The following is a 27581-nucleotide window of genomic DNA, read 5'->3' on the forward strand; positions in this document are numbered from 1 at the left end:
AAAAAACTTTTATGTAGCTCAAGAGTATAAAGTTGCAGATTATAAAAGGATCAGCTGCCTTTCCAATTGAAAGCACTACACAATATAAAAAAAGATTGTGTTTATGCTCCAAACTGACGACATACATATAAAGCTAAAACTACATATAGCCTCCATATAGCAGTTACTATAGCAGTTTTCCAAATTTATAACCTTTCCCCTCACACACCTCAAGTCTTGTCCCCAACACCTCTTTGCAAGCAGGTTTCTATAACATAGAAAAACATTTGTTGTTCTTACCACAGAATTCAGGGGGAAAGGCACACCGATAAGGGAAGCCATCAGCGGTGCAATATCAGCCTGTGCAAACAGAAGCATCCTCATTTTAAGATCGTTCCATCTTCTAGAGCTAATAAATTCAGTTTAATTTTAACGTATCTACATTTGCAAAAGGAAATGGTATAATACTGTGAAGTTCCGACAGAAAACTCCTTTATAATATTTGTTTAGTTTCCAGTAGTCATCATAGCATGATTAGATTCAAAATCTGAGGCTCTACTACTGATAAAGCTTCAAAAATGCATTTAGTTTAAAAACCAAATATAAAACCCCACAGCATTTATTTGCAGGAATTCAGTACCTCCTTCACTGCACTCAGAGGCATACCACTTTTTATGACTATTTACAGCACAGAAAGAACTAATTTCATATTTACAGTTTTAAGCAGTACACTGAATATACTGCTTTTCACAGCACTCCTTATCCTGCGTTTCCACAGTGCCAATTACTCACCTTCCTCCCTTCAGAGGGCGATTCTGCACTTTTACTCATGCCCCAGTCAACCCTCAGCCAGGCCCCTCAATCTACACCAAGGCTTCTCATAAAATGTTATCATTACCTTCTACTTGTGATGATAAACACTGGCTCTCACCAGGTTTATATTTTCCTTTAATATAAAACTATGCACTGAAATTCTTTTTTCCCCAGCATAAATCTGAAGAAACCATACTGAAGCCACAGGCACTGCTCCAGCCTCAGATCTACTGTGCAGAAGGAGACTTGAAACCATTATTTGTAGAGGACAATAGACTTGTAGTATAATAGTAAGCAGAAGTCTAGTTTGCTATTTTTACCCATAGTCCCAACACGTACTATAGGACAAAAGCTCTGTCTTTGGGGACTCCATTACCCAGAACAAGGCGACACTCGAGACTCTTCTATACAATCTCAAAATAACATCCCTATAACTCCTGCCAACCTTGAGAGTAAAAATTAATCTCTAATTTTGTACCAGGGCTTTGTTGAAAGCAGCTGATCCAGAACATTCCCAACTTCAACCTTCTAGCATGAATTTATTTCCCTTGTTTGAGCAGGTTTGGAATCTGTTATTAATCTATTGTATTTCATAGGATAACAGGAAGTAAGAAGCAAACAAGCTTTAGGTGCACACATGTATGTGCGTTATCATCATGATTTAAAAAAAGCTTGGCCGCTTTAGTGTCAAGGGTTAAGCTGTCCACCTTTTTTTCTTTCTTTACAGCACAAATTGTCTAAATTGCTAAGTGGCTGGGCCATAATCACAGACCCTGTTGAAAAACCCCACAGTTTAACAGTATAGCAAGACCTGGTTTTGATTCAATAATGACAGCAACTTCTGTAAAAAGTGACAAAATACAGACATTGAAATAGATAGCTCTGAAAAAAACTACACTGAACATACACATGGATAACTTAAGTGTAGCAAAAAGCATACAGCAGATGCTCACTAACTTGGGAAACACGGACATTAGACCATGCTTTCTTTGTGTTTAGCTGGCCACCTTCACAGGAGATACCGAGGAGGTGTAAGCTCAGCTCCAGAACAGTTTTGAAGTAGAAAGTAGGGGGAAAGCATCACAAATTAAGTCTAAAGGTTTGCAAAAGCAAATCCCACTCTGAAAACACATCAGATGCTATTCAAATTACTTTCAGATAATGCACTGAGCTTTCAAGGAGTACCTGGCATATTTCTGAGTACTGCACTCTTTCTACAATGGCATATGATCACATAACTAAAAATGGTGTGATAATGCATCTTCAGGAAGATAAGTTGTACATAGCTGCCACGTGTTAACAAGCAGTTTAAACTTTTTCATATTATGTTCAGTATCGGTGCGGTTCTTGCAACTCTTCAACACTTAAGAAACGCGTTCCAGGGAAATGCTATGTCAGTGTGATCATTCATTCAAATTCCATCAATCAGTTTAAATCACACAAAACTCATAATTTAAGGTGAAAATTTATGAGCTATGAAATTAGGTATGTTTGATACCTGATTGACATCGAGCCTCTTCAAGTTCTCCAGTTTCCATTCTGCAAGAAACAACAGAGCACACGAACAGCTAATCTACATGGATTTGAAAGGGATAATTCAGTTGACATTTAATGTCTTGTTGCCATTTTCCGTAAAGTGTTGTTACTAAAGAAAATTATAATTTGGCTGTAGGATGCTAGCTCAAGAGGGGTTACAGATGGAACTCAACAGGCAGAAACAATAAAAAGCATTCATTTCAGTTCACATTTTCTTTTATCCATCAGGATAAACTGCTGCCTGCAATTGTGACCCAGATCAGTTGAAGAAAGTCCAAGGTTTTATTTTTTTCAGTACAGTATAGAAAGTGATGTATTACCTCCTGTGCCAACTAAAAGATTCAAACGCAGGTTTAGGAGAAGGGCTGTTTAAATCTCTTCACTAGTTTTTAAAAAAGGTTAATCCAAGGTCCCCAATATGCTGGTACAGAGTGGTACAAACATACCTCATGTCTGCCATAAGCAATACCGGCCAAGAGCAAGCTCAAGGGAAAAGTTCAATGATTTAGCAATCAGAACAACTACAACAAAGGCAGAGACAAAGCCAAATCTACAAGCCCCTAAAGCTGTGGTGCATCATACAAAAAGCTGGTTCAAAACCATATTTTCCTGCTCTCCATTAGCCTCTAAGGAAATAAAGAGGAAATTGCCTGTTTTCTTTGGGGGTGGAGAGTTAATTAAATACAGAGTTTAGCAGGGTTTGGGTTTTCCCCCCCCCCCCCATGTCTTCTTTTCCTAATGTTTAAATTCGCTGCCCCACTACCCATAGCAATAATATGAGCAGGAAAAAAAAAAAAAACACCCCCCCCCCCCCCCAAAAAAAAAAGATAACACACAGCTTTTTTTTTAATTATTATTCAAGCTTAAAAAAAATCAGATACAAAGGAAAACATAACAGGGGCTGAAACAGATTTGCTGATACAGTACTTAAAATACTGTCAATGACCTACCTAGAGCAGATCGCAAGTATAGCAGTAAAGACGTTGGGGGCACCTATCCTCAACTTGGGAACCAAACTTAATTTTAGCACCAGGGGCACAGCCACCTTCCTCAGTATGCACAGAAAGCTAAATGGGCCAGACACTACTCTGCTAATGCCACTTGCTGAAATGGCACCGCAGAAATAGCACAAACGGAAGCAGGAGTCCGCCTAGCACCTCAGACCATTGACGGTGTAGCCACGTTGCCCAAAATTATCGTTTGGGTTTATGTGAAGTAGAAGTTTAAATGCACCAGAAACAGGCTTCATGAAAAATACCGGTAAACCATCGCTCAAAGGTCTGGCTCAACCTCATTTATTTTCTCCAAACAGGCATTCAAATCCTAGACCATACCATCCTTTCTCCATCTTTCGATACAGCCTGGCTGTGCCAGACCCAAAGCTGTCTCAGCTGAAAACAGCCCAAGACAGGAAACATCCACATTTGCAGAATTGCATGTACCAAACTTATTTTCAGCAACTACTTCATACCACTGCTAGCTTCGGGGGTCTGAGTACAGGTCCACTGTTATTTCGTCCCAAGAGCACCCTGAAGAGCTGTCATGTACCTTAACAACAGCGAGATATACCATTACAGCGAGTTCCCATGGCAACGCAGGGGAAGTATGATCAGCATTAATCACAAATTGTGTTAAACTCACACCAAAATGGACAAGTTTGCTTCCTTTTGCTTCCCAGAAAAGGAAATGGGTTTATATGTCCAGAGATCTAGACTCTCACCCATACTTCTATTATATAAATGCATTGTTTGTTTTCCTTTAAATAACATTTTCCAATGAAAAGTGTTGGAAAACTGTCTACATGCACACAACGTCCTTAAGGTAGGAAGAAACTGTAGCTCGGCTAGAGAAACATCTAGCTTTGCCAGAAGCTTTTACATCTCTGCTTCCCCTACTCAGATATTCCCCAAAAGGCACAGAGTTGAAGACATCTGCCTTGGGCCAGGAGCCATAAGACACTGAGCCCAGGAGCTCCCGAGGACCGGGACATACCTGCAGACCGGCCAGTCCGGGCTGTCCTCCCGGGAGCGAGATGCCTTGGGTGTAGGTGCTGCCCATCCTGGCTGACAATTCCAGCTCCCTGTCTAAGTTTCCTGTACAGTGCTCAGCACAGTTTTCCACATGCTTGATAGGGTTTTTTTTTTTTCCTGTATCCTGCCCTGCTTTTACTGCAGCCCGCTGGGCGGTCAGATGCAAACAGTCCAGGGGAAACAGCAGGGAAGCACCGGTTCAAGAAGAGGCTGAGGTTACACGAACCAAAGAAAATCTCACATGAAACCCCAGAGAAGCAAAAACAGTGAAGGGGTACACCAAACTCCCTCAGCCGCGACAAAGCAGGCTGAGCCCTCTCCAAAACAGGGACGTGTATAGATGAAAACAACCACCCCACACCCTTCTGCTGCGGGAGGCTGTGCATTCACTTACAAGCTTCTCTGGACTTGCGCCCCAAGGCCACCCGGCGGGGCCTGCGCTGAGAAGCCGGAGAGCAGCTCTGTATTCTCTTTCTTTCTGAAGAAGGGTCAAGCCAACAGTCAAATGGGTAATACTACACATTGCCCACAGGATGCAGGGCTGCCGTCACAAATCTTTCCAAGATGATTGCATGGCCAGGCCTGAGGGAAGGCAGAGCACAGGTGAACGGACTGATGAGGAGAAGGCTGTCATCCCAGAGCAGACACCGTGCCCTTCTGGCCATCCAAGGAGCACATTAATCTTTCCGCGACAAATTGGACAGACTAAGTCCTGCCTGTTGGCACCGCCTTTGGAGGTATCAACCCTCGACGGCAATGATAAGAGAGACAATTCACTGAGCTGCCTACAGCCTGCTCGCACTGAACAGAGCGTAAGAAGTTTGTCAGCATTAGAAATACTCTGCTGTTGCCATGCACTCTTAACTCAGAGAAATTAGGAAGGATTGTCAACAGACGCAAGAACCTGAACACTGGTGCATGCAACTGCAAATATAAGTTGACACCCGCATCCATCAGTGACACAGCGGTCTTGAAAACGCTCTCCTCTCCTGCACACAGTCTCAACTGCATTTGTATGGAGCAGGAAAGGCAAATTCAAAAGAACTTTTCAAGAGACCTCTTTAAGCATCTTTTCTTTCATATGTTAGCTTTGTGAAAATATCTGGGATTGTAACTTAACAGAGTAGCTGAACTGTATCGACTTGCAAAAGCGCCAAGTTCCATTTCAACCTTTTTTTCTTTACTTTTAAGCTACATAGCCTACTAGAAGCTATAATGTACTACCATAAAGAGAACAGTCACTTTTTAAGAAGATACTTATTACTCAAATAGAGATTCAAACTCCCAAGATACTCAGAGCGACTCAAATCGCCAATAGAGATTATCCCTAGCAATTAAGAACCTGTAAATATAGTGCCTAAACAGACCGACAACATGCTCGACAGCTGGAAAGCTGCAGAGCAAGTCCAGAATGAAGGGAAGAGTTTCTGGTGTTTGCTTTGGGGTGTTTGTTTTTTTTTGTCTGGTTGTTGGTTTGTTTTTTTTTTTAAACCAACAGAAGGAAAATATGAAGCAGGCACAGCAGGGTGCACATTCCCTCCTTTAAGAAAATACACATTTCCTAACAGATGACAGCCAAAAAGCTTTCCCTATTCTGTACCTGGAAGTCAGCTCAATACTCATCTTTTCTGAAATGCTCTCACACCATTTTCGTCATTATTTGAAGTCAAACACTGAGGTTTGTACTAAAGCTGGTGAGAATCAAGGAAACTGACAGCTGTAAAAATCAACTATTACAGATCGACCCTCAGAGACTTCAAGTGTCCTTAGAAGTCTAGCAGATCAGCCATCACAGACACCAAAATCAGTTGGTTTTACTCTGTCTTCTATTTTTTATTCTACATCTTATTTTCAATTTTGTCAGAGATGTCATAGTTGTATAGCAGCAGTTAATCACAAAGAGTGAAATGTTAGCATGGTCTATATCTGATAAGTCCTGTTTGTTTAATCTGTTACCAAATACCTTCTCAAGAGTGGGGCGGGGTTAAAACCTCAGGGCTGAAGTCATTTTTGCCTGTTTTCTCTTCGCCACTGTAGCTTGACAAACAATCCAATAAAATAGAAAGTCATTACCTCATTGATCGTGAGTAACAACCTGAGAGATTCAAGGCATCTTAAGAAATGGAGCAGGCTACAAGAATGGGGCACATGAAAGAGGAAGAGCTTGCACAGTTTAATCACACATGGTTCTAGAAATCCATTGATATTTCAGTAAGCCAGTATTTATTACATTATATTTTTGAAATATTAAAAATGAATTCTTTTTAAAAAAGTTTACTCTTATTAAATAAATTATAAAGGGGAAAAATAACAGTAAAGAGTCACAGTTTTTCATTGAGGAAGACTGTTTACATTTCCACAACAGCCACAAGGATGCAAGTGATACAATACAACCCCTGGAAAGTCCCCAGGGTTGTACCGTGAAGCTAGGAAAGACTCTTAGGACATGTCAACTTATAGTGTTTCTGTACAAATAGCTTTTAACCTCTGGGAGTCTTCCTAAGAATTAAGTCTCCTCTGGAACTAAGTCTTAGGAGTGTGAATAGCCTCCTGTACCCAAAGGGAGAAAGTCTTCAATTCCATGATTAGAGAAGAAAACTGACTCTGATATTATCTACCAATTTTGCAATATCCTTCATAGGCATGCCCTGTCACCTTTTCTTTCCACACCACACAAAGCAAGTCATATTTACCGTAATGGAACAGATGTCAGTGAAGATCAACAGGTTAAACACCTCCCTTTCCACCAAAATCTTGCACTTAAGTTTTATATTTCACCTACCTTTCAAAAAGTTGTCTTCAAAGAACTGTGATGTGACTTTCTGTGGATAATTCACTCCAGCACCCCAAACAATCAGTGGTGTTAAAGTTTCTGAGGGATGACCAGCTCCATGGGATCCTAAGATACACCAAACAAAAAAAGTGTGAACTTTAAGACACATGGTGTAAAACCAAACAAAACCTTACAGAGAACCTATTCCAGCGTCATAGCTTATTTTTATGCCACTAACAATAAAGGCTAAATTCAAGTTGCAAGTTGGGAAATTGGTACCACTTAAGTCAAGCCTATAAAAATATAACTTTGTATATTAAAAAACCCAAACTGTTAACTTACAGAAACTAAAGCCGAAGTATTTGAAAGCCTCAAGGTGTAGAGGAGTTACCTGCTCAAAACATGTGTATGTGCCTGTCCTGAGTATCCCATGGAAACCAGGGATGGTTGATTTGAGTAAAATCAGGCACGTGCCCAAAAAATCATATAGAACTGGTCTCTGGTCCTCAAATAAGGATTAGAATTCAATTTCAAAACCAGGAGACAATACGTATTGCAACTGTCATCCTTTCCGCAGTGATACAAGTTTGTTTTTAAGGTTTTAAAGCCTAGTAGCACACTCCTTAAAAATTGATAAAACATGACTTCCTTCCCTAGGGAAATTAATTCCCTCCAGATTAACGTATCAGCAGCCAAAAGGCAGAAGCTTTAAAACTATGACGTCTCTGCAACAGCAGCTGCACTGAAGCAGAAGCCACACAAGCGTGAAAGAAACACTGGTCATTGAACTCAGTGGGTGAGGTACCACAGCAGTGCGATAACCCACTCTCAAAGGGAATGACATTGTTGTACAAACTCTATGCCGGTCACTGCACTGTCTACAAGATTATACATTTTCCTTGTATTTGCACAGACGCACACTCTTCCCTCTGTGTGTGTGTGTGTGTGTGTATATATACACACACATATATTTTAATAATTACGGAAGGACAGAGAATAAGACAGATTAAGGACAGCTTTTTTTACAAAAAAAACAAACCAGAATTGGGTATGAAATTGGGAATAGCATTGAGGCTGTACAACAATCACTATGGCAGAGCTGAAGAGCCAGCTTTGCTTTCTTTAAACAGCCCTAAGCTTAAGAACACACAGGTCTGAGAATAAGATTTCCGATGTTTAGAAATCCCTTGGAAGGCACTCTCTGGGCTCAAAAGCAGCAACAAGTGCTCTTCTTTGCAGAGCCTGGGAAAAGAGCAGACGGAGAGAGCACTTTCTCTGCTTTCCAGACATCAGTTATTTCTTTCTGTTGCAGGAGGGAAGTGCAATTTTGGTGAGCTTTCATTTTAGCCAAGCCACCAGCTCCATCAGCATTTTACTGAGACTCTACCTCCATGAATACTTTAAGGCAGATACAGCTGAGAGAGGCAGCTGTATCCACCCTCCACCTGTTGTAAGAACCAGGTTTCAGTCTGCTCTGAATTAGGGGGGGGGAATTTGATTTTCAGCTGGGTCAGTTCCCTGTTCCACCCCTCAGCACCCTCCAAACACACCTTTTCAGGGGAAAGGGAGGGAAAGGGTGCTGCTGTTTAGTTTTCTGTTCTCTGGTCCAGCATACCACACAGTAGAACTTGTGCCAGGATGAGAGCAGCAACAAGTGGCCAAGGTGAGGGTGGGTGTGGGACCACCTACGCTGGTGGTCAGCAGTTCCATCTGAGATCAGCTTAAAGCAAAGTCATGGAGTCAGACTGAGAAAGCAAGTGATTTTACTGGTCTTTGACAACAACCACAGTTTCTTTGATTATGTCAAGTTCAGAACATGTTCTCTTCCCTAAGAGGTCCCCCCTGCCCTTTTAATTTTTAGTTTGTTTTAAAACTGGTGCACATCCCATTCTGCAAATAACCACTGAAAGACTGCAGCAATTGCTGATACTACAAGCTCAAATAAAAAGCTACTGAACTAGCCTTCAGACCACTGGCTGAGCATCATCTCTGGGTTTGCTCTTGGACTTACTAAACTAAACTTTAAAGCTGATCCTCTGGCAGAAGATCAAGCTTTTTCTTCAAGACAGAAGGAGATGACAGAAAACTATGACAGACCAGTGGTTCTCAAGGCCTGGAGAGTTACTCCTGTCACCTTTTATTCCTTCTTCAAAGGATCCAGTAAGTACGCGATGAGAACTCCCCAGCAGCACGCTCGGGCAGCGAGGAGGGCCAGCAGCACACCCCTGGCTGCGTTAACAGGAGCATGGTCCAGGGAAGGGATTATCCTCCTCTACTCAGTACTTGTGAGGCAACCTCTAGACATTGGATCTGGTTTTGGGCCCCTCCAGTACAGGAGAGACATCAACCATCTGGAACGAGCTCAGTGGGGGCCCCCAAATTGGTTTGAGAAGCACTTGTCCTGTGAGGAGAGGCTGAGGGACCGGGACTTGTTCAGCCTGGAAAAGAAATGGCTTTGGGGAGGACGTAGCAGAGCATCCTGCCTGTACCCCACTGCGAGGGGGTTTGAGAGAGGATGGAGCCAGGGTCTCACTGCAGTGCATGGTGGGAGGATGAGATAGAACAGGCATAAGTTGAAACAAAAGAGGTTCAGACTGCAGATAAAGAAAGCCTTTTGCCCTCCATGAGGGCAGGCAAGCAGCAGAGCAGGCTGCGCAATGGTGTTGCATAGGCTCTGTCCTTTGAGGTTTTAAAGGCCCCGCTGGGTAAAGCCCAAGCAACTATGTCTGATCCCAAAGCTGATCCTGCTTTGAGTAGGTGGTTGGACCTCCTGAGGTCCCTATGATCATATATCTTATATATAAATAAAAGAGATAGATATATATATATATACACCCCTCTCATAAAAAATTATGAAACGATTACTTGAAACAGACAAAAAAAATATATGCCAGAATTAAAATTTTATTGCAAGCGGCAGTCAGCTCAATAGCAAATAATATTCAAAACAGACTATTTTGCAAATGAGCAGATGGTAATTACGCTGATTTTGAATAAATATATGAATATTTTTGTCATCTCTGAGGACAGAAAAAGTCCGCATCCCTTCCATTTAGAAAGTTTAGGATTTCACACACAGAATAAGATGCAGAATTTTGCCAAGACCACGCCTGAAGCATCCTTGGTTCAAAAGTATCACAGTTAGGAGTTACAAACACACACAGCATTGGAAGAGAGACTTATCACTTTCATTGGGTGCACACAAGTACAGGAGTGTTCTTGGAATTCTTGAAAAGGTGATATTCAGGTCTTTATCCCCGCTAGCAGCCACTAAGGCAGTTAAGCTTTACCCTATTAATTTTTTTTTTTCTGTCCAGATATGCAACTCAGCTGTCACAGGGCTGATGAGGGCCCCTGCAGCCAATTAACCATTTCCTAGTTTGCATGGGTTTCATATACAAGCAACACTTAGGATATTAAATCAAAGCAGGGGCTCCAAAGCTTCTAATGGGACAGAGTTCTAATCATACTCCATATACGTGCCCATAAACTCATCTGACTCAACATTTAAAAAGACTCACCCCAATCTGTCATTCCATGGTCAGAAGTTAAAATAAATGCAGTTTTTCCATCATTTCCATAGAAATCGTCAATCATCAAAGTAATTTCTTTTACACCCTCATCAACTTTTTTAATATTCTCCTTGTATTCCCTAGAAAAATAAGAAAAAAACTGTTGTTAGATTCACAGTGGCTCTCACACTCGGTATAAAGCAAGTTATCCATGGTCACAATGCCCAGTCTTTTGATTAGACAGCTTTATCCTCTACAGAACCTCAAGCTAACAAAAGGCATCTGAGATATAAAATCTCTCCTCCTCTAGGTCTTATGGGAAATACTAAATTGTCACAGTACAGTTTGAAGGTTCCTGAAACTAGTCTCAAATGGATGTTTATTTGTATTTCAAATCTGACCTGTCCTTGATTGAAGACCATAATTTAATCACCCATAGCTATCAGGCAAGTTAAGGAGATCAAAAAATCTTCAAAAAGTCATAACAAAAAAACCGAGACATAAAGCAAGTATGAACTTTGGAATGATGTAGGAAATCAGGGCAAGGATTCCGAAAGTATGCAAGGATCAAGAGAAAGACATCCTACATTCAAAGCATGTGAGGAAATTACAAGAACCTTCTCAAATAACACACTTCAAGATGAATTGGTGATGAATACTGCTAATTTAAACTCTTCTCTTTGTTCAGGTGTCCTAAGGAAATCTAAAACATAATGCTGGAATTTGCAGCCATTACTCCTGAGCTTACTGTTGTCTATAAATTCAACCATACCATTTCAGCTATGGGGAATCCGAAAACTGTTTCCATTTTATATGTAAAACTGCAATTTCCTACATATCCTTTAGATTATGTGTTGACTATAACACTAAGACGATCTGCTAAAAATCAGACTCGAGTACAGGAGTGTAACCAGGCACACTGTATAGAGCAAAAATCTGTCACTTGTACAGAGGAGACCTTAAAAACAAAAAAAACCCAGAAAATTCAAAACATAAGTAATCATAGTGACATATATGACCTATTGTAGAAACCCTCAAGACTACAAGTCTTGTTTCAGGCTTGATAAATAGCACTGGTAAAAAGTTACTGTATGCATTTAAAACTAATAAGAAAGATATGCTTAATCTCTCAGTTACCTCGAGTTTGGCCGATGAGCATGTCCATTTGTGTCTATGCCTAGCAAATGCAGGAACAGAACCACTTTCTCTTCATTCAGTGCAGAGAACAATGTCTGGTTACTTCTGGAAGAATTAAAGAAGCTCTGCATGGAATAAGCCATTAAGATATTAGTCTCAGTACAATGGAAAAAGATTATAGGCAGCCTATTAAAACTAAAACGCAGCTGTTTTCATGTCAAAATACTAATAGTTATTAGAGTTATGAAAGAGAAAAATTAATTACTTTCCAATTTACTTTTCAGAGGATAACTACCATCAATATAGTCAGTCCAAATTTTCAGCCTAGGAGAGGCAATACTCCTCAAGTTGAGGGGTCTTTTTGTTTGGTTTTGGGTTTTTTTTAAAATGTTATTTGAGTTTCTTTAGGCAGAAATACCAGATAACTGTGTGTCATCCCTTCTTTGCCTCCGATGTAATCACAACTATGCACCATTCCTGAGATCTGCTTATGGCTTTATATTTCCATTGATTTATCGATTTCAAGCTAGAAGCGAAGGTCTCAAATACTCTTGCTTTGGAAGCAGGTTCTGCAGGACTGAGATACCAAGCTACAAATCGTTTGCAGAAACCAAATTAAAACAGAACAAAACAAGACACGCTTTGCAAATACATGAACTACAGAACATCCATCTGCCTTGCACATGTCCTACTTAAGCATCCCTGAGGCAGATGCTGGGGGGATTTTCCCCTCAGATTGAATGAGTCTTGACATGGCTATTCTGTGTTAGACCAGCCATATTACAGCAATGCAAAATGCGGGCAGACAGCTATTCCAACATGATCTCCTTAGTAACAGCACTGCCCAAGGAAACAAAGTTGGGTGGGGTTTTAGTTCAAAGAGCATTCAGAAGACCTTTCAGTACACTAATATAAAGGAAAACGTCTTCGAATTTCACGCAAGAGTCCAGGGAAAATGCTGGTAGGGCCAGTGAACCATTTCTGCCACCAAAGGACAGAGCAGTCCATCACACACCTGTGATAGCGGTGGAGCTCTTAAAAACTAAAGCTCACACCTTGTGTAAATGGAAGTCACTGTACCCAGAGGAAGACCAAACTAGCATCAAGAGTATCGTAGTAAGCTGTGTCAGGAAACCATGGCAGTATGCAATTCCACCTTTTTTTCTCCCTGAATATACACAAGCCTCATGGACTAATATTTGCATGCTCTCAACTTCAGCTCTTGTCCAAACAAAATCATGACCAAAGCCCAGAGATATTTTAAATAAAGATACAAGAACATAATCCGATCACATTCAATAGCAATATAATTATTTTTATGGAGATTTCCATTTCCCACAGGGGTTCGTCCACCTGCATGTATTTGACCACAGATTGAAGAAACTTTCCAGAGCACACCAGTAATTTGCAGGATACAGTATAATTCTGTTTTCTTATTTTTAATTAAATAAAATTAAATAAAGGATTTAATTAAATAAAAGGAACCAACATATCAAAACAGACAAACAGGAAACTCCCAAAATTAAATCCTAAAATGTAAATCAGTATCTGAAGGCAGGTATTTTTCTATCACGGACTGATTAAGCAAAAGAAACCATTGTGAGGAAGGCAAGGCCTGAGCTTCTCTGCTCCCACCAGGTGAGTCCCCATGACGTAGCAAAACCACCCCGCTCCCCCAGCCCCAGCCACCTCGTAACCCAGAGCAGCAGCAGCCAGAAGAGCTTGCCCAACCTCTGGCTAATTAAGAATGAGATAACAAAAGGAAGATGAGTGCAACCTAAGATGTGGCATCTTTTCCCAGAGCAAATAGCAAACTTTATCCCATGGAACATTTTTTTTTAAATGGTTTATTGAAAAAAACAAATAGGAAGTTCACCACGAGGAATTGTCTTAGGCTGATAAAGGTGGTGAGTTGGTAAGCAGGACACCAAACAGTAGGGGCAAAAACCACTTCACCTTGCTCTGGAGGTTGCTGAACTGTTTGCCCAGCACTATCCTTGTATCTCTGTAGCCTGCTAAAGGCCGCCTCTTTTTGGTACTCAACATTCACAAAACTTGAGACCTACTGCCACTCAACACTAGCTTCCAAGCCACCATTATATGTTAACCAGCTTTCTGTCTCAATTTTTTCATTTCCCTTTTATTTGCTCTATTCATTAGTATTACCTCCCTTGTATATTTAAGCCAAAGAAGTTTCAGGGATGGGAGTAAACAACAAAAAGGCCGAGAGAACTCAGTTTCTCCAGCCTCAAGAAAAGGCAGCTAAGGAGAGATCTCATTGCTGTCTACAACCATCTACTGGGAGGGTGAAGACTGAGCCAGACTGCTCAGACGCCCTTGGTGATGAGACAAGGGGAAACTCACAATTTGAAATATGGGAAATTCCAGTAAGATTAAGAAACTTTTTAAATTTTTTTTTTTTTTTAAACCACAACTGTAGACAGATATTGGAACAGGTGCTCAAGAGGTTGTTGAATTTCTGCCCTTGAAGATGCTCAAATCTTGACTGGGCAAGGCCTGAGCAGCCTGCTCTAAATGGACCTCCTTCGTGCAGGGAGTTGGACTCGATGACCACTACAGCTTTCTTCCAACCTTCTTTTTCTATGATTCTGGCAACTTTTCTATGATTTTCTGGCAACTAACAACACATAAGGCCCTGGCTACAACTGATACACAGTTTATTAAGATCAGCAATAAATTTCCCATTAAAACATTTAGAGTAAACTGTAAAGTTAATTATAATGTAATACTAATCAAAATATTACAAGAGAAGTTTGGTTACAACTATGTGAAATCTTTTAGTATCATCTCCCTCCTTGGATGGGAGAAAGCAAAGAAGAAAAAAACCTACCTAGAAGGTCTAGCAAATACATGATTTACTGATGTCTGAACAAAATATGGACTCCATAGATGTTTAACGTAAGTTTTTGGGGACTGTTTGTTGCCCCAGAGTCCTCCATGGAAGCATGATTCTTTAATAGAACTGATAAACTGTTGCTGACTGCATGGATGTACAGGGAGACCAAACAAACTTTTTCCTTTCACAAAGCTCATTCATACATCAATCCAGGACAACTTAATTAAATTGGTTGATTAAAGCTGTGAACACTGATTTGTGCTGATGCGAGAGTTTAGTTATGCCAGTTTTTAGATGTAAAATAAAGGTACAAAGGCAGGATAAACATATATATGTCAGGTTTATATCAGTTGAGCATGCTCATGCACAAGACTCCTATACATATTTAAAATGAATCATTCAACCACTGTACTGTTAGTTATAGCAGAGCTATCTGTATTGAAACCCACTGGCAGAAATCAACATCAGGTCATGGCACTGTCTGCAGAGCTTCAAAGTTTAACATCATTCAGTTTGGATTCTGGCCCCCACCCTGCACAGAAGGGACAGTCTGAAGGCTTGGTCTGGCCTTCTTCCAGCAGAAAGGGGCCAAAGGAAGAATGAAGTACTGTGTTCAAAATGGAGGGGGGGGGGTGGAATATTTGCCATCTGTACCTACATGTCCATTTAACTCAGAAGACATCAACTGAATATCTTGAGCATATCCTACCCTGTGGTCATAATAAATTGTGGTTAGACCATTACTGGGACTCATCTCCAAGACAGTTTTTGTTCCTGGAATTTTAATCATTTTACCCTAAAAAAAAAGAGTTCAATCTTATAAAATTGTTTTTCACTAAATACTTTAAAAAATCAGAAATGCATTAAAAAGACCATTTTTTTTTTCCTGTTAGTTAACCTAGACTCCCAGTATTTTGCTCCCTGATTTTTCTTTAGCACAAACTATGATCTAGGTAAAGGTTATTTAACCGAGAATCATTGGGCCACATCACACTAAATTACACTCGGTGCCTTAATTATTTTGAAGACTTCTAAAAAAAACCCCCAAAGCCCAGAAAAAAACCACAGTCAATCAACTCCATACCCATCTGGATCTCCAAGGCACTCCCAAGCTATTACCACACATTAAAACTACTGAGTTTTAACCCAGCTGCAGATAAAAACCTCACCCAGTCTAGTCTATACTCAATTTTCTCTGTCCCAAGAAATGGCTAGGATCACCCCATACCATGAGCAGACATGACAGGAACTATCAAGTATCATACATTTTTTCCTCCGCTCATGATTTAAGCAATCTGCTCCTGATCCATACAAATAAGAACTAGTCAGAGTTTCACATCTCCTGACCAACTGAGTTATTGTTAGTTAGTGCTTTTTAAGAGAACAAGCAATTGCAGGGTGCCAGTACTAGTAGCCCAAATAATACTTGGCCATTCTCCATTTTATCCCCATCTTCTCTGGGGCAGAGGAAGCCTCAAGTGGCCCTCATGATGCTTGGGACCTGCTGACTACACAGTAGGGAGAAAGTGCACGTTACTGTCTTTTACTTCCTAAAGAGGCAGAAATCCAGGGACCACCTTGCCCAACATAAAGGATGTTGTTAAATATTTGAGATAAAACTCAAAGGAGGAAAAAAAAACGTACGCAAAGCAGAATTTAGATTTCAGCAAATTGCCATTGTTATATATAATCTCACTAGCATAGCTGACAGTTGTTCGAGTTATAATAGCAGAGTGACCTCAGTCAGCCTCAAGTTTCACGCTTCTGACACAATCACTGATGTGTAATTGAAGAGATGATTAATGGAATGAGTGTTTTTTACACCAGTCAATCAAGTCCTATCCATTCACAGTATGAAATTTAGATGGGCGAAATAAGTCTTTAAAACAATGGTGCTGGTTCCAAGGAAGAAGTCATCAGTAATGACATATATATTAAACATATCATTACAGTTTGAAAGAAGAAATGCCATTAGGTGTTTTGAAGCAAAAGAAAGGTAGTACCATCCTCACATACCTGTGCAGCTTCAAATGACAGCAGGGTGCAACTTGAAGACAACAGCTATTCAAGTGTAATTGACAGCCTAATTTGATTTGTATTATTAATACACATTACAACACGCCACCTGGCACAACTGCACATTCAGGGAGAGGATGGCAGTTAGAAAAAACATCTTTTCACCTGCAAACTCAGAAAATCACTTCCTTTGTAAATTAGCAAACTGTAATGAACTTTTCCACCCTACGTCACTGTTTAAAGCAGACTCACCCTTGGCTTCCTAATACAGATGCTGATTTGGTTTATTGATTTATTTGGTTTTATTTTCGGTTTGATTTGATTTATGCTGGTTAGCTAATGTTAATGCATACAGCCCAAAGATCTCGTGGAAAAAGTTTTATTAAGTCTTAAACTCCATTAACATTGTTATGAGATTCAGAAAGTAACTCACCTAATTGCTCCACTGATATAGATATTTATACACCAATATCCACTATCAGCATTTCTTAATCCAGGACAAGTGAGGTAGCATGGAATAACATGAATATAGGAATTAATGAATAATCAGAAACTATGTGCCTTGGACTATTAATACTTACTGTGGCAGCGTCACAGAAAACAAGTCATGAACCAGCACTGACCCAAGTCAGCTGGGCACAGCACCACATGAACAAGTTATACTGCTTCAGGGCTTAAGCTGCCTCCACCTGCCCCCCAGACTTATCTTGACTCCTCAGGCAGCCACAGCATAGCATGAACCACAGTAGATAATCAGGAGCCAGCTACATGCATCAGAACCACCATACTGTATAATTACAGTGGGTACAAGCCTGACAAAAACTAAGTCATTAATATTGTCCATTTCTTTCTCATAATGAAGACTTACCATTTCTGTCATGCCATAATACTTGTTTATAAAATCCTTAACTAATCACATTCAAGATTTTAAAGGGTCTGTAGTACTCTAAGATGGGTTTCAGATTATATGCAATTTTAAGACAAAGAAAAGCCAAGAATGTTTTTAGAAGGTACTTTTATTAGTGTTAGTTTTTTTACTAGCATTGAATGACAAATACTTCCTCTAAGGTTCCATTACACTAGTCATGATAATCCATTCAAGCAGTTTTTACTTATGACTCCAAGTGACAGGTCTTTCAAAAATTTCTCACTCTCTAGATCTATGATAAAGTTAACGTGTTCTATGATAAAGTTAATGTCCAGCTCTGCTTTTTATACACAGGTAGCATAAAAAGATTCTCCACTCACCTTAACATGATCAAACACCCACGTGTCAAGCTTGGCTGCATCTTCTGCTCCAAAGTCTTCACTTTCTGCTGTGTAACAAAATGTATAAACGTGATCTCCAGTAGCACCTGCAAAAACCAATATAGATGGAATCGGAGACAGAGAAAAGTTTTCTTCCTTTCCTCATAGTCAAAAAATACATGAATATTAATGTATAGGAGTAGAAACCTATCAAGAATGACAATCCTGAGAGAACTCCAATGTTTTTTCCCATGCTTTTTTGAAGCCTGGATATCATTTCAACTCCTTAGCTTACTAGCACCCCAGAGGAATGAGGAGCAATGTTATTCAGTATGCTGAGGTGAGGAAATAAAGTATAGAAAAGCAGATAGGAGTAGAACAAATCCCATTTAAAGCAAACTAAACAGAACCTAGCTTTGAAACAAGGAATTTCACTGAGAAACTTCTAATAGAGGAAGCTACACATTAAGAGCCTTGTTTGAACACATGTGTTTTGGGAGTTTTTTTGTTTAAGAAGATGTACTTAGCTTTTGGTTGTTAAACTGAATCATACAAGACAATGCCCTATCAATGAGGCCTTTTACACAGGAAAACATCATATATGACATCTAAGGAAGGCAACAGGAGGGATGTAACTTAGTTACTGTACATCAATTCTAGGAGGCAACACAGTATTGAAAGCCAAGTGGACAACTTCAAAAAGACAATATTCAAAGACTGCATCTTTAAAACATGGATTCAAGATATAAAAGGGAGAACTACTGGACTATATTCAGGCATAAAGTACAACATGAGGGCCACTCATGCAAAAACACAGCATCTGGACAAGGCAATTTCATTCTGTACTCACTCTCAAGAAAGCAAAGCAGAGAAAAGAGGGGAAAAAAAGATGAAGACCTGGGAGAAAATAAACTTCAGATCTTTCCAGGACTTCAGAAGTTAGGTGGGGTTTAATGAAATACTTCAGTCAACGGCTGAGCTATTACAGCTTGGGGATGCTATTTCTACCGTGACTACGTAAACTCCCAGAGGGAAAATGTTCTTTTATCAGTTGATGGCCAGAGAGAATATAACTGATTTGCTGGATGTCACAATTATATAATGCAGTTCTGTAAGCTTCCAGGCTTGTGAATGAACTAACATCCCAGTATAAGGGAGCTGTTTAACCAAGATTATGTCCAAACCCACACAAGGAATGCAGGTATTTCAGGCAAGGAAGATGAAAGCTGGCACAGATTTTCTGGTGCAGCTTCCCCCTGCCCCCAGGAGACGTTACTACTACTTATAACCCAGAACACTCGCTGCTGTTCTCAGTCTGAAAGAAGAGGAAGAAAATACTCCCAGGCATTAAAAAGTGATTTAAGGAGTTCCAATTGGTGGATAAAGGAGTTCAAAAGAAGAAATAAGCCCTGGCCATCACCATCAGGATGACTGATGGTCTAAGAGGGTAGAGTGCTGTAGTGTTTTTCCAGTGTCACAGCAAACCTGAGAAGACCTGTCTTTGAGAGGTACCACACCAAAGAAGCCAAATGAAAGCATGCATTTTGCAGACCAGACAAATGAACACAGCTACTACTTACCCATTTCTAATTTCTAAAATTAGAGCAAACAAAAAAACCCCAAAACCTCACCCAACCCTGCATTGCTATAAAGAGAAACAGTGGCAAAACAAAGCCATACTAGGAAAGTTTTGGAGTGCCTGCATAGCTTATAAAATAATTGTTGGTTTTTTTTTTTTAAATAAGAAAACTTACTATGCCAAATGTTACAAAATATTATTGTATTTCTGTCGTTTGAGAGGTGTCAGGCAACAGTACGCCCAATACTTTCTTTACGTCTGGGGATGAGGAAGTGAAGATGGGATAGAGAAGTAGAAGGAAGCCAGGGATGAAAAGGTCCTTTAGAAGTGAGCACAGAGCTCTATTCGGTTTCGTACTGCCATTATGCTAAGGGAAATAACTGGAGGTGCCAGAAACTCCCACACCAGATACCACCTATTCCTACTGCAGACTTGTCTGGCACATCATCTCACCCTCAGCATCAATATTCAAATATTAGGATCAGGGATCAAGTTATCACCCTCTTACAATAAGATTTACATCCTGCAGAAAGCAAAGCTCTCGCTCTGCTAGTGGGGCAGGTCCTGTGTCTGACAAGTCTTTCATGGGTCAGAGCCCAGACCAGCAGGAGACTTTTGCTAGCAAATTTTGCAGGCACACACGAGGGGAAGAAAGGCACAAGGACAGTCAGACACTGAGCCGACAGAGCATGAGCATCAGAGCGCTGTCATCAAACACAGCCAGGTAAGGAATGTGAGAAACTCCGCATTTTTCTTGGTGCCCTGTAGGAGCAAGGAACTAGAAGAGGAGACGGAGAGGTCTGTCTGTCCAAAATAACCCTGACAAAAGTTTGTCCCAGTTGTGTTCATGGTCTTGATGATACCCTTCTTCATACTCAAGCTAAACATTGACCCTAGCCTTGCTGCTAGTTTCCAAGAGAGAGAAAGGGAACCTGTGGAACAAATGGCAATCTGGGTGCAAAGGACTAATATCTACTTCCAGAAGTAATATCTACTTCTACTAATATCTACTTAACAGAAGCAACAGCCTCAGCTCCTTTTTCAGCATGGCATTTAATACTCTGGATTATACTCCAACCTAGACCCATGACAAAACAGTACAGGACTGGACTGTTCAAGTCAAACCTCAAATTCTGGCAAGTCTAGAAGAAAAACTCAAAATTTTAAAGAGCATTCTGGAAATAACACAGGCATTTTCAAAGTATATTATTTTCAGATATACTTTTAGATTATGACCTTGAAATTCACAGAAAATAAGGTTAAAATTAGCACACCGAATTTGTGTAGTTTAAGTAAGTGTAACTATTAGAAAACTAACACTTTTTAATCCTGCTTAAGAAGTAAATTGCACACCAGTTCCATTTTCTCAGACTAAAACACTAATCACACAGTCACTGAGACTTCAATAAATTTAGATTTCATGCATATCTGTTTTGACATTAAAAGATATCCGTGAGCATTTTCTTTACCTTCTCTATACAATCCTCAACCATCTCATTGAAATATTTATTTTATGACAGGAAAAGGACCTGAAGAACATAGACAATGACAGGAAACAAAGGATTTTTCTCTCCTTCCCAAAAACCAGCAGGTGTTATATACTCTTTATGCATCATCCAATGAGAGCAGTGAAACAGTTAATAAAATTGTGAACATTTTGGCATGATAAAATACACATAAAGAGTCCTGTGACCTCACTAATTTGCAACATGGAAAGAGGGATAGAAATTAAACTATGGTCCCCTATCTCCTTTTTGGCTTTTTTGTAAAAGTAAAGTTAAAGAACAAACATTTGATTCCATTCCCTTCTGTATTATAAAACTTCTCCTCTTTGGAAACTCTGTATTATAAAATCCTTTCTGTATTATAAAACTTCTCCTCTTTGGAAGGAGGGGAAATATTTTTTTCTACTAAAAGAAGTTAATCTACCTTTCTATAATGAGAAACTATGATTCATTTTCCCATATAGCATCTACTCCCCAGATACAGCTCTCCACTAAACCTTTCTCAATTTGGGGGGATTTCCCTCCCCCTGCAAAAGAAAGCTCCATTGTTGATGCCACTCAGAACAAGCCATATTGAGAGACACAGCAACAGTACGGTATTACCCTGCACATCCCTCCAGATGACATCAAAGCTGCTTCCAAGTCCCCTGCTTATCTTCTTACTCAAACAAAACTAGGAGAAGGACAGGGCTCTGGGAAATTCTTGAATTCCCCAAATATTTTCCCAAGAACGTATCTCCAAAAATGTAAATAATCTGTGCAAGAACAGTGTACTACCTTTCCCCTCTCCCTAGCCACCATCACAATATTCCCAAATACAAGCTGTAATGTGAGGTCATGGGAAATTATCAGGAGATATTTTTACAGCTTACCATAAACTTATGAGGATCAAGCAGAGAACAGAAAAGAGGTGTGTGTGGGGGGAACATCAGAAGGAGAGGGGGAAGAGACTGGAGTTAAGAAAAAGTTCAAGAAACACCATGAGAAATATGATGTACACTTTTTCTAAACCAATATTAGATTCCACTCCTGTCCTGCCTATCACATTTTTCCGATTTGTCAATGCCAATACTTAGAACAGAACAGCAGCACATGCCCCTAGATTGTCCCCTTTTCACTTCAATCTGTTTTACTCTGAGATTATGAGAAAGGGTGTATATGCCCTCATTCTTCCAAGAACAAAACGAAATCAAACTTGGAGACGCTTTAAATGTTTGAAGTGTTGCTCAGCAATCTCTGCATGCTCAAAGATCAACTGCACTGGGCTGACGAGGCTTTAACACACTGCACGCCATGGGGAAAAGACCTCAGCTTCAGGAATAGTACCAGGCAGTTCCTACTTGCATATAGTTCTTCCCTTTACACATTATTGTTCTGGAGTAGAAGCAGGATAACCCACAATAAGCTACTTCTCCAGCTCAGACACTCAAAAAGCATGGCTGCAGCTCTATCACCCGACTCACTGGGAGCTGCATGCAGAGGAAGAAAAGCCCCAGCTGCAGGCTTGCAAACAAGAGCTTTAAACCTCAACCAAAGAAAAAAAATATTAGGTCCTTTTATCTAAGGGTGTGTTTCCTTTAGTATGCTGATAGAATTGGGTAGGGCCTACTTAAAAGGATGAGTAATAAATAGGTATATCCTCTTGAAAAGCTTGCTGCTTTTTCTCCACCCAATCTTGAATTCACAAATCAGGAATCAGGTATACACAAATATACAAACTGGAAATACTTAATTGTCTTTCTTCTCTAACTCAAAAATTGTAAGCGTCTCTATTTTACTACCCGATAACTATGTGTTAAAGAGTCACAAAATTTAAACCTTACCTTTTGCAAACATTGGCAAAATATCTGGGCTTCCCCAGCTCCAAGTATATTTACTTTCGTTGAAAACAGAATCAAATTCCACTGGATTCTCCTTCCATCCTGTTAAACAAACATACCTGTATTTAAATGGGGTTGCCAGAAGATCTCACTGACTGCTAAGATAGACAGTCGATGCAAAATGTTTTTTTCTTAAAGTTTCCCTTATATTATTTCACAATGAACTCCACTTTGCGAATCTCCGTTTTACTTCCATTTCAACCTCTATTTGCAATTAGTCCCTCATTCATTAACAAGTGAGCTGAAAACCTAAGCCAATCTCATTATGCAAGGATTCAAACAGACAAAACACACAGCTGGTTTACCTTCTAAACAGCTAAAATTCTCCTGAATTCTAAATCCCCTGTTGTCTGAACTCAGTTTTTGGCATTTTAGGCAATAAATTACACACTCATATATCATATTTCCAGCAGTCACGTTCCACCTCATCACAATAAAACCTTCAAGATCTTCTGTTTCCGTGACAAGGCAGCTGACAGCAATATAAAGAGATGCTCTTAACAGCAATTCCTGCCAATCCTGCATTTGTAGCAGATGTCAGAAGGAAGAACCTCTTGATTAGGAACATTGACAATAGCAAGTAATTCGTCTTACCTCCCCTGTCCAAAACCAACACACAACATTACAAGTGTTCAGGCCTGGAAGCCTGGGGGAAGGCAGAGGACCACACAAAAGGCCAAGTCAGTAACGCAAAGGCTTGTTCCACATTATTAACCACCAAGCATGCAGTAACAGCTAGCTCTGGACAAAACACATAGTTGGGGTTTTCGCTTTATTTTGCTACCGATTCTCCAACTCAGCCTAGCAATGGTTCAGCTAAGACACTGCAGTTCACTTCTTGTTTGCGACATCTACGTAGCCATCTCCCGTTACATCCCAAATGATAATTAAAAACTGTTATATGAAGAGGTCACTCCATAAGATACTTCTGCTTTTAGACTCAGGGTGCTAAATTTTACCATGTTACAAAATATTAACTTATGTAAGTGTCCTGGTTTCAGCTGAGATTGAGTTAATTTTCTTTAGAGTGGCTGGTATGGGGCTATGTTTTGGATTTGTGCTGAAAACAGTGTTGATAATACAGAGATGTTTTAGTTGTTGCTGCACTAGCCAAGGACTTTTCAGCTTCCCATGCTCTGCCAGGTGCAGGAGAAGCTGGGAGGGGACACAGCCAGGATAGTTGATCCAAACTGACCAAAGAGGTATTCCATACCACATGACATCATGCTCAGTATATAAAGCTGGGGAAGAAGAAGGAAGGGGGGACATTTGGAGTGATGGCGTTTGTCTTCCCAAGTAACCATTACGCATGATGGAGCCCTGCTTTCCTGGAGATGGCTGAACACCTGCCTGCCCATGGGAAGTAGTGAAGGAATTCCTTGCTTTGCTTTGCTTGCGTGCGCGGCTTTTGCTTTCCCTATTAAACTGTCTTTATCTCAACCCTCGAGTTTTCTTACTTTTGCTCTTCCGATTCTCTCCCCCATCCCACCAGGGGGGAGTGAGCGAGCGGCTGCGTGGTGCTTAGTTGCTGGCTGGGGCTAAACCACGACAGTCCTTTTTGGCGCCCAACGTGGGGCTCAAAGGGTTTGAGATAATGACGGATTTGATTGGAATGTGCTAGATAAAATTTATAGCTGTTATTGCTGTTAAGCTATTAATCGGCAGGCTTCTGTGCTTGCCATAGGGCTTGCCTGCCTTACTGTATGTTAGAGTCTAGGGCTTGTTAGTGGCTGCTTTTTGCTTTCACTGCTTGCCGTGCTGCTGTACTGCTGATCATCTTACTGTGCTGTGCCTGGGAACATTTTGATAACAGCAATGGCCTTGCACCTGGGCTGGCAGATGGCCAGGACATCGCTGCTGTTTCTGTGCTGCTGTACTGGACAGGCTGGAACTCCAGTGTGAACTCGAGTCAAAGGGACTGTGACCTGTGGATGAGTCCACGTGGGAGCAGGTACACCTCGAAGCATCTGTGGCTGTGGATAAAGTCCATGCTGCAGCAGGTACACCTCGAAGCATCTGTGGCTGTGGATGAAGTCCATGCTGCAGCAGGTACACCTCGAAGCCTCTGTGGCTGTGCATGAGGCCATGTTGGAGCAAGTTTACTTCTGAAGGTACTACATTCTGTGGATAAGTCCAAGCTGGAGCAGGGGCAAAGGGAGGACTTCATTGCAATGTTAAACCTGATGGTCTGTCCAAAGGGACCAGAGGTGGAGATTGTAATGGAAATACCTTTAAATTATTGTAACCCATGATTTGAGTTGCATGTTATAGGAATTACTACAGCCGGAACCACCTGAACCAATGGAGGAGAAGCCTTACAAGAAGCAGTGCAAGTGCAGCAGTGACCTGACCTGAGCTGGCTTTGGTGCCCAATAACTCCAAGAAACACACCACCTCTCCTGTCCTGAGTAACAACCATAAGAGATGAAGCCCAAAGTCATGGACTAAATGAACTCAGTGGACATTTTGTGGACATTTATGGACATTTTACTAATATTTTGTAGGGGTGGTCCATAGACTAAGGGGATGATATGTGTGTATTATATCAAAGGATGGGAAGGGTGATGGTGGGTAATGAGAATGTATTGGATAGTGTGAGACCTGAGCATGACGTAAATGGTATGGAATAAGGGGTGGATACTGTCCTGGTTTCAGCTGAGATTGAGTTAATTTTCTTTAGAGTGGCTGGTATGGGGCTATGTTTTGGATTTGTGCTGAAAACAGTGTTGATAATACAGAGATGTTTTAGTTGTTGCTGCACTAGTCAAGGACTTTTCAGCTTCCCATGCTCTGCCAGGTGCAGGAGAAGCTGGGAGGGGACACAGCCAGGATAGTTGATCCAAACTGACCAAAGAGGTATTCCATACCACATGACATCATGCTCAGTATATAAAGCTGGGGAAGAAGAAGGAAGGGGGGACATTTGGAGTGATGGCGTTTGTCTTCCCAAGTAACCATTACGCATGATGGAGCCCTGCTTTCCTGGAGATGGCTGAACACCTGCCTGCCCATGGGAAGTAGTGAAGGAATTCCTTGCTTTGCTTTGCTTGCGTGCGCGGCTTTTGCTTTCCCTATTAAACTGTCTTTATCTCAACCCTCGAGTTTTCTTACTTTTGCTCTTCCGATTCTCTCCCCCATCCCACCAGGGGGGAGTGAGCGAGCGGCTGCGTGGTGCTTAGTTGCTGGCTGGGGCTAAACCACGACAGTAAGCTACTTTCATAGCTATCAGTATTAAGAGTGGGAAATCCATCCAAAATTGTTCTTTCCATATAATCTTGGTATACAAACCACTATGCAGGTATTTATCAATAATCATCTAGAAGCCCAGCACATCACTGAAACACCTTATTTGGAGGACAGTGTTCAAAGCTTTAGGACCAGCATACCTTTAGCAACTGCACTGACATCTTCATAAAATCCAGCTATAAGCGCAACGTGCCCTGGCCTGGATTCTGTTGGGACCCGAGTGTGAGAGATTCCCCAGCTGCCATTATTTTCCAGAATACTCCTGAAAACAGGATACAAGGCAGTTAATGCTTATGACTTCTTGAAAATACAATGAATTGCAGATAAAAACAGTGACAGGTAGAGGTGAGGCAGGAAATGCAAAAAAACACCAGACTAAAACAGATTTTCACTACCACCTGCCGTGCAGCAAAACAAGCAGAACATTAACCTGCAAGTAGTTCTATATTATAACACCCCACAGAGAACATTACTATTGTGGCCCATTAGGACTGCAAACAGATGAGTTTAGCTGGTGTTCTAATACACTTAGAATTAACATACTATATTTTTCTGCTGCTTTCTGCTATAGCTTACTTTTTTTCCCCCTAACAGATTGTTTCTGCCTGGTGTTACTTTTCTTTGTTCTTTCCATTTAGCTTGAAAGTGTCTAGCTCAATCTTCTCTTGCTCATTAAATATGCTCAATTATAATTAGTTCTTGTGACCATGTCTGCCTTTATCTGTGCTGAATATTGGAAGCCAGCATCAAGAGAATTTAATAACCACGTAAATCTAAGGTGCAAATCAGTTCAGCAACATGGAGGAAATTTAAGAAAACCTTGTATCTTTTGCAGTTACACCAAAGTGAAGGAGAATACCTTCTCACCACATATACAGAAATAGATAAATTGTCTAGGGATTATGCACATACAATAGTTATAACAGATAAAAAGCAAAGAAAATAGAGGACAAAGCCCAAGTGTAAGAAACAGCCTCATAAACTATTATTGTCTGCTGAAGATATGAACAGCTGGAGCCTGTCGGAGAGTAAGCAGTGAGCATTACCATATGCTGTTTTCTTGTCTCCATCTTCTGGAAGACGAGAAAGATTCACTGCCCACTGTCAGAGCAAGGGGAGAAAGAAAGAAAACAAAACACACCAGGACATACCTTATACCGATGTTTACAAAAAAAGCAGCAGAATCTTCTGAACAAATTTAAAGCCGTTTTTAAGAGTCAAATCTACCGGGAAATTGTATTTGTTGTTGTTCATGATATAAGCTACAAAATTTGCTATATTTTTATCAGATATGTTTTAGCCCAAGTAGATTCTAAGTTCATGCTTTGTAACTTTATTTTTAACAGAGATTTTATACAACTGTTAATTACAAGAATAGTATCTGCACACTCAGCTCTAAATATATTTCTCACTAATGAAGTAAGAATCAAACCACGACCTAAAATTTCAGGCTCCACTCTAAGCTTGCAG

General features: G+C 40.5%; 1 protein-coding gene across 5 annotated transcripts in view; it reads right to left on the reverse strand.

The window, feature by feature from the left end:
• Positions 1–27581, reverse strand: part of PIGN (phosphatidylinositol glycan anchor biosynthesis class N) — a 110030-nt gene that overhangs the window by 63766 nt on the left and 18683 nt on the right. For all 5 annotated transcript variants that reach the window (XR_012041024.1, XR_012041025.1, XM_072853150.1 and 2 more), the window contains exons 4-11: positions 26252–26373; positions 22809–22907; positions 17902–18008; positions 11781–11905; positions 10653–10783; positions 7141–7257; positions 2291–2331; positions 280–339 (exon numbers count right to left, since the gene is read on the reverse strand). Coding sequence is in view for 3 of the 5 variants with exons in the window: in XM_072853150.1 (XP_072709251.1) it covers positions 280–339; positions 2291–2331; positions 7141–7257; positions 10653–10783; positions 11781–11905; positions 17902–18008; positions 22809–22907; positions 26252–26373 (802 nt within the window). In the remaining 2 variants the exon portion in view is untranslated. The remainder of the gene's footprint in view (positions 1–279; positions 340–2290; positions 2332–7140; positions 7258–10652; positions 10784–11780; positions 11906–17901; positions 18009–22808; positions 22908–26251; positions 26374–27581) is intronic.

This window comes from Ciconia boyciana, chromosome 2 (assembly GCF_034638445.1).
Source record: "Ciconia boyciana chromosome 2, ASM3463844v1, whole genome shotgun sequence".
NCBI lineage: Eukaryota > Metazoa > Chordata > Aves > Ciconiiformes > Ciconiidae > Ciconia > Ciconia boyciana.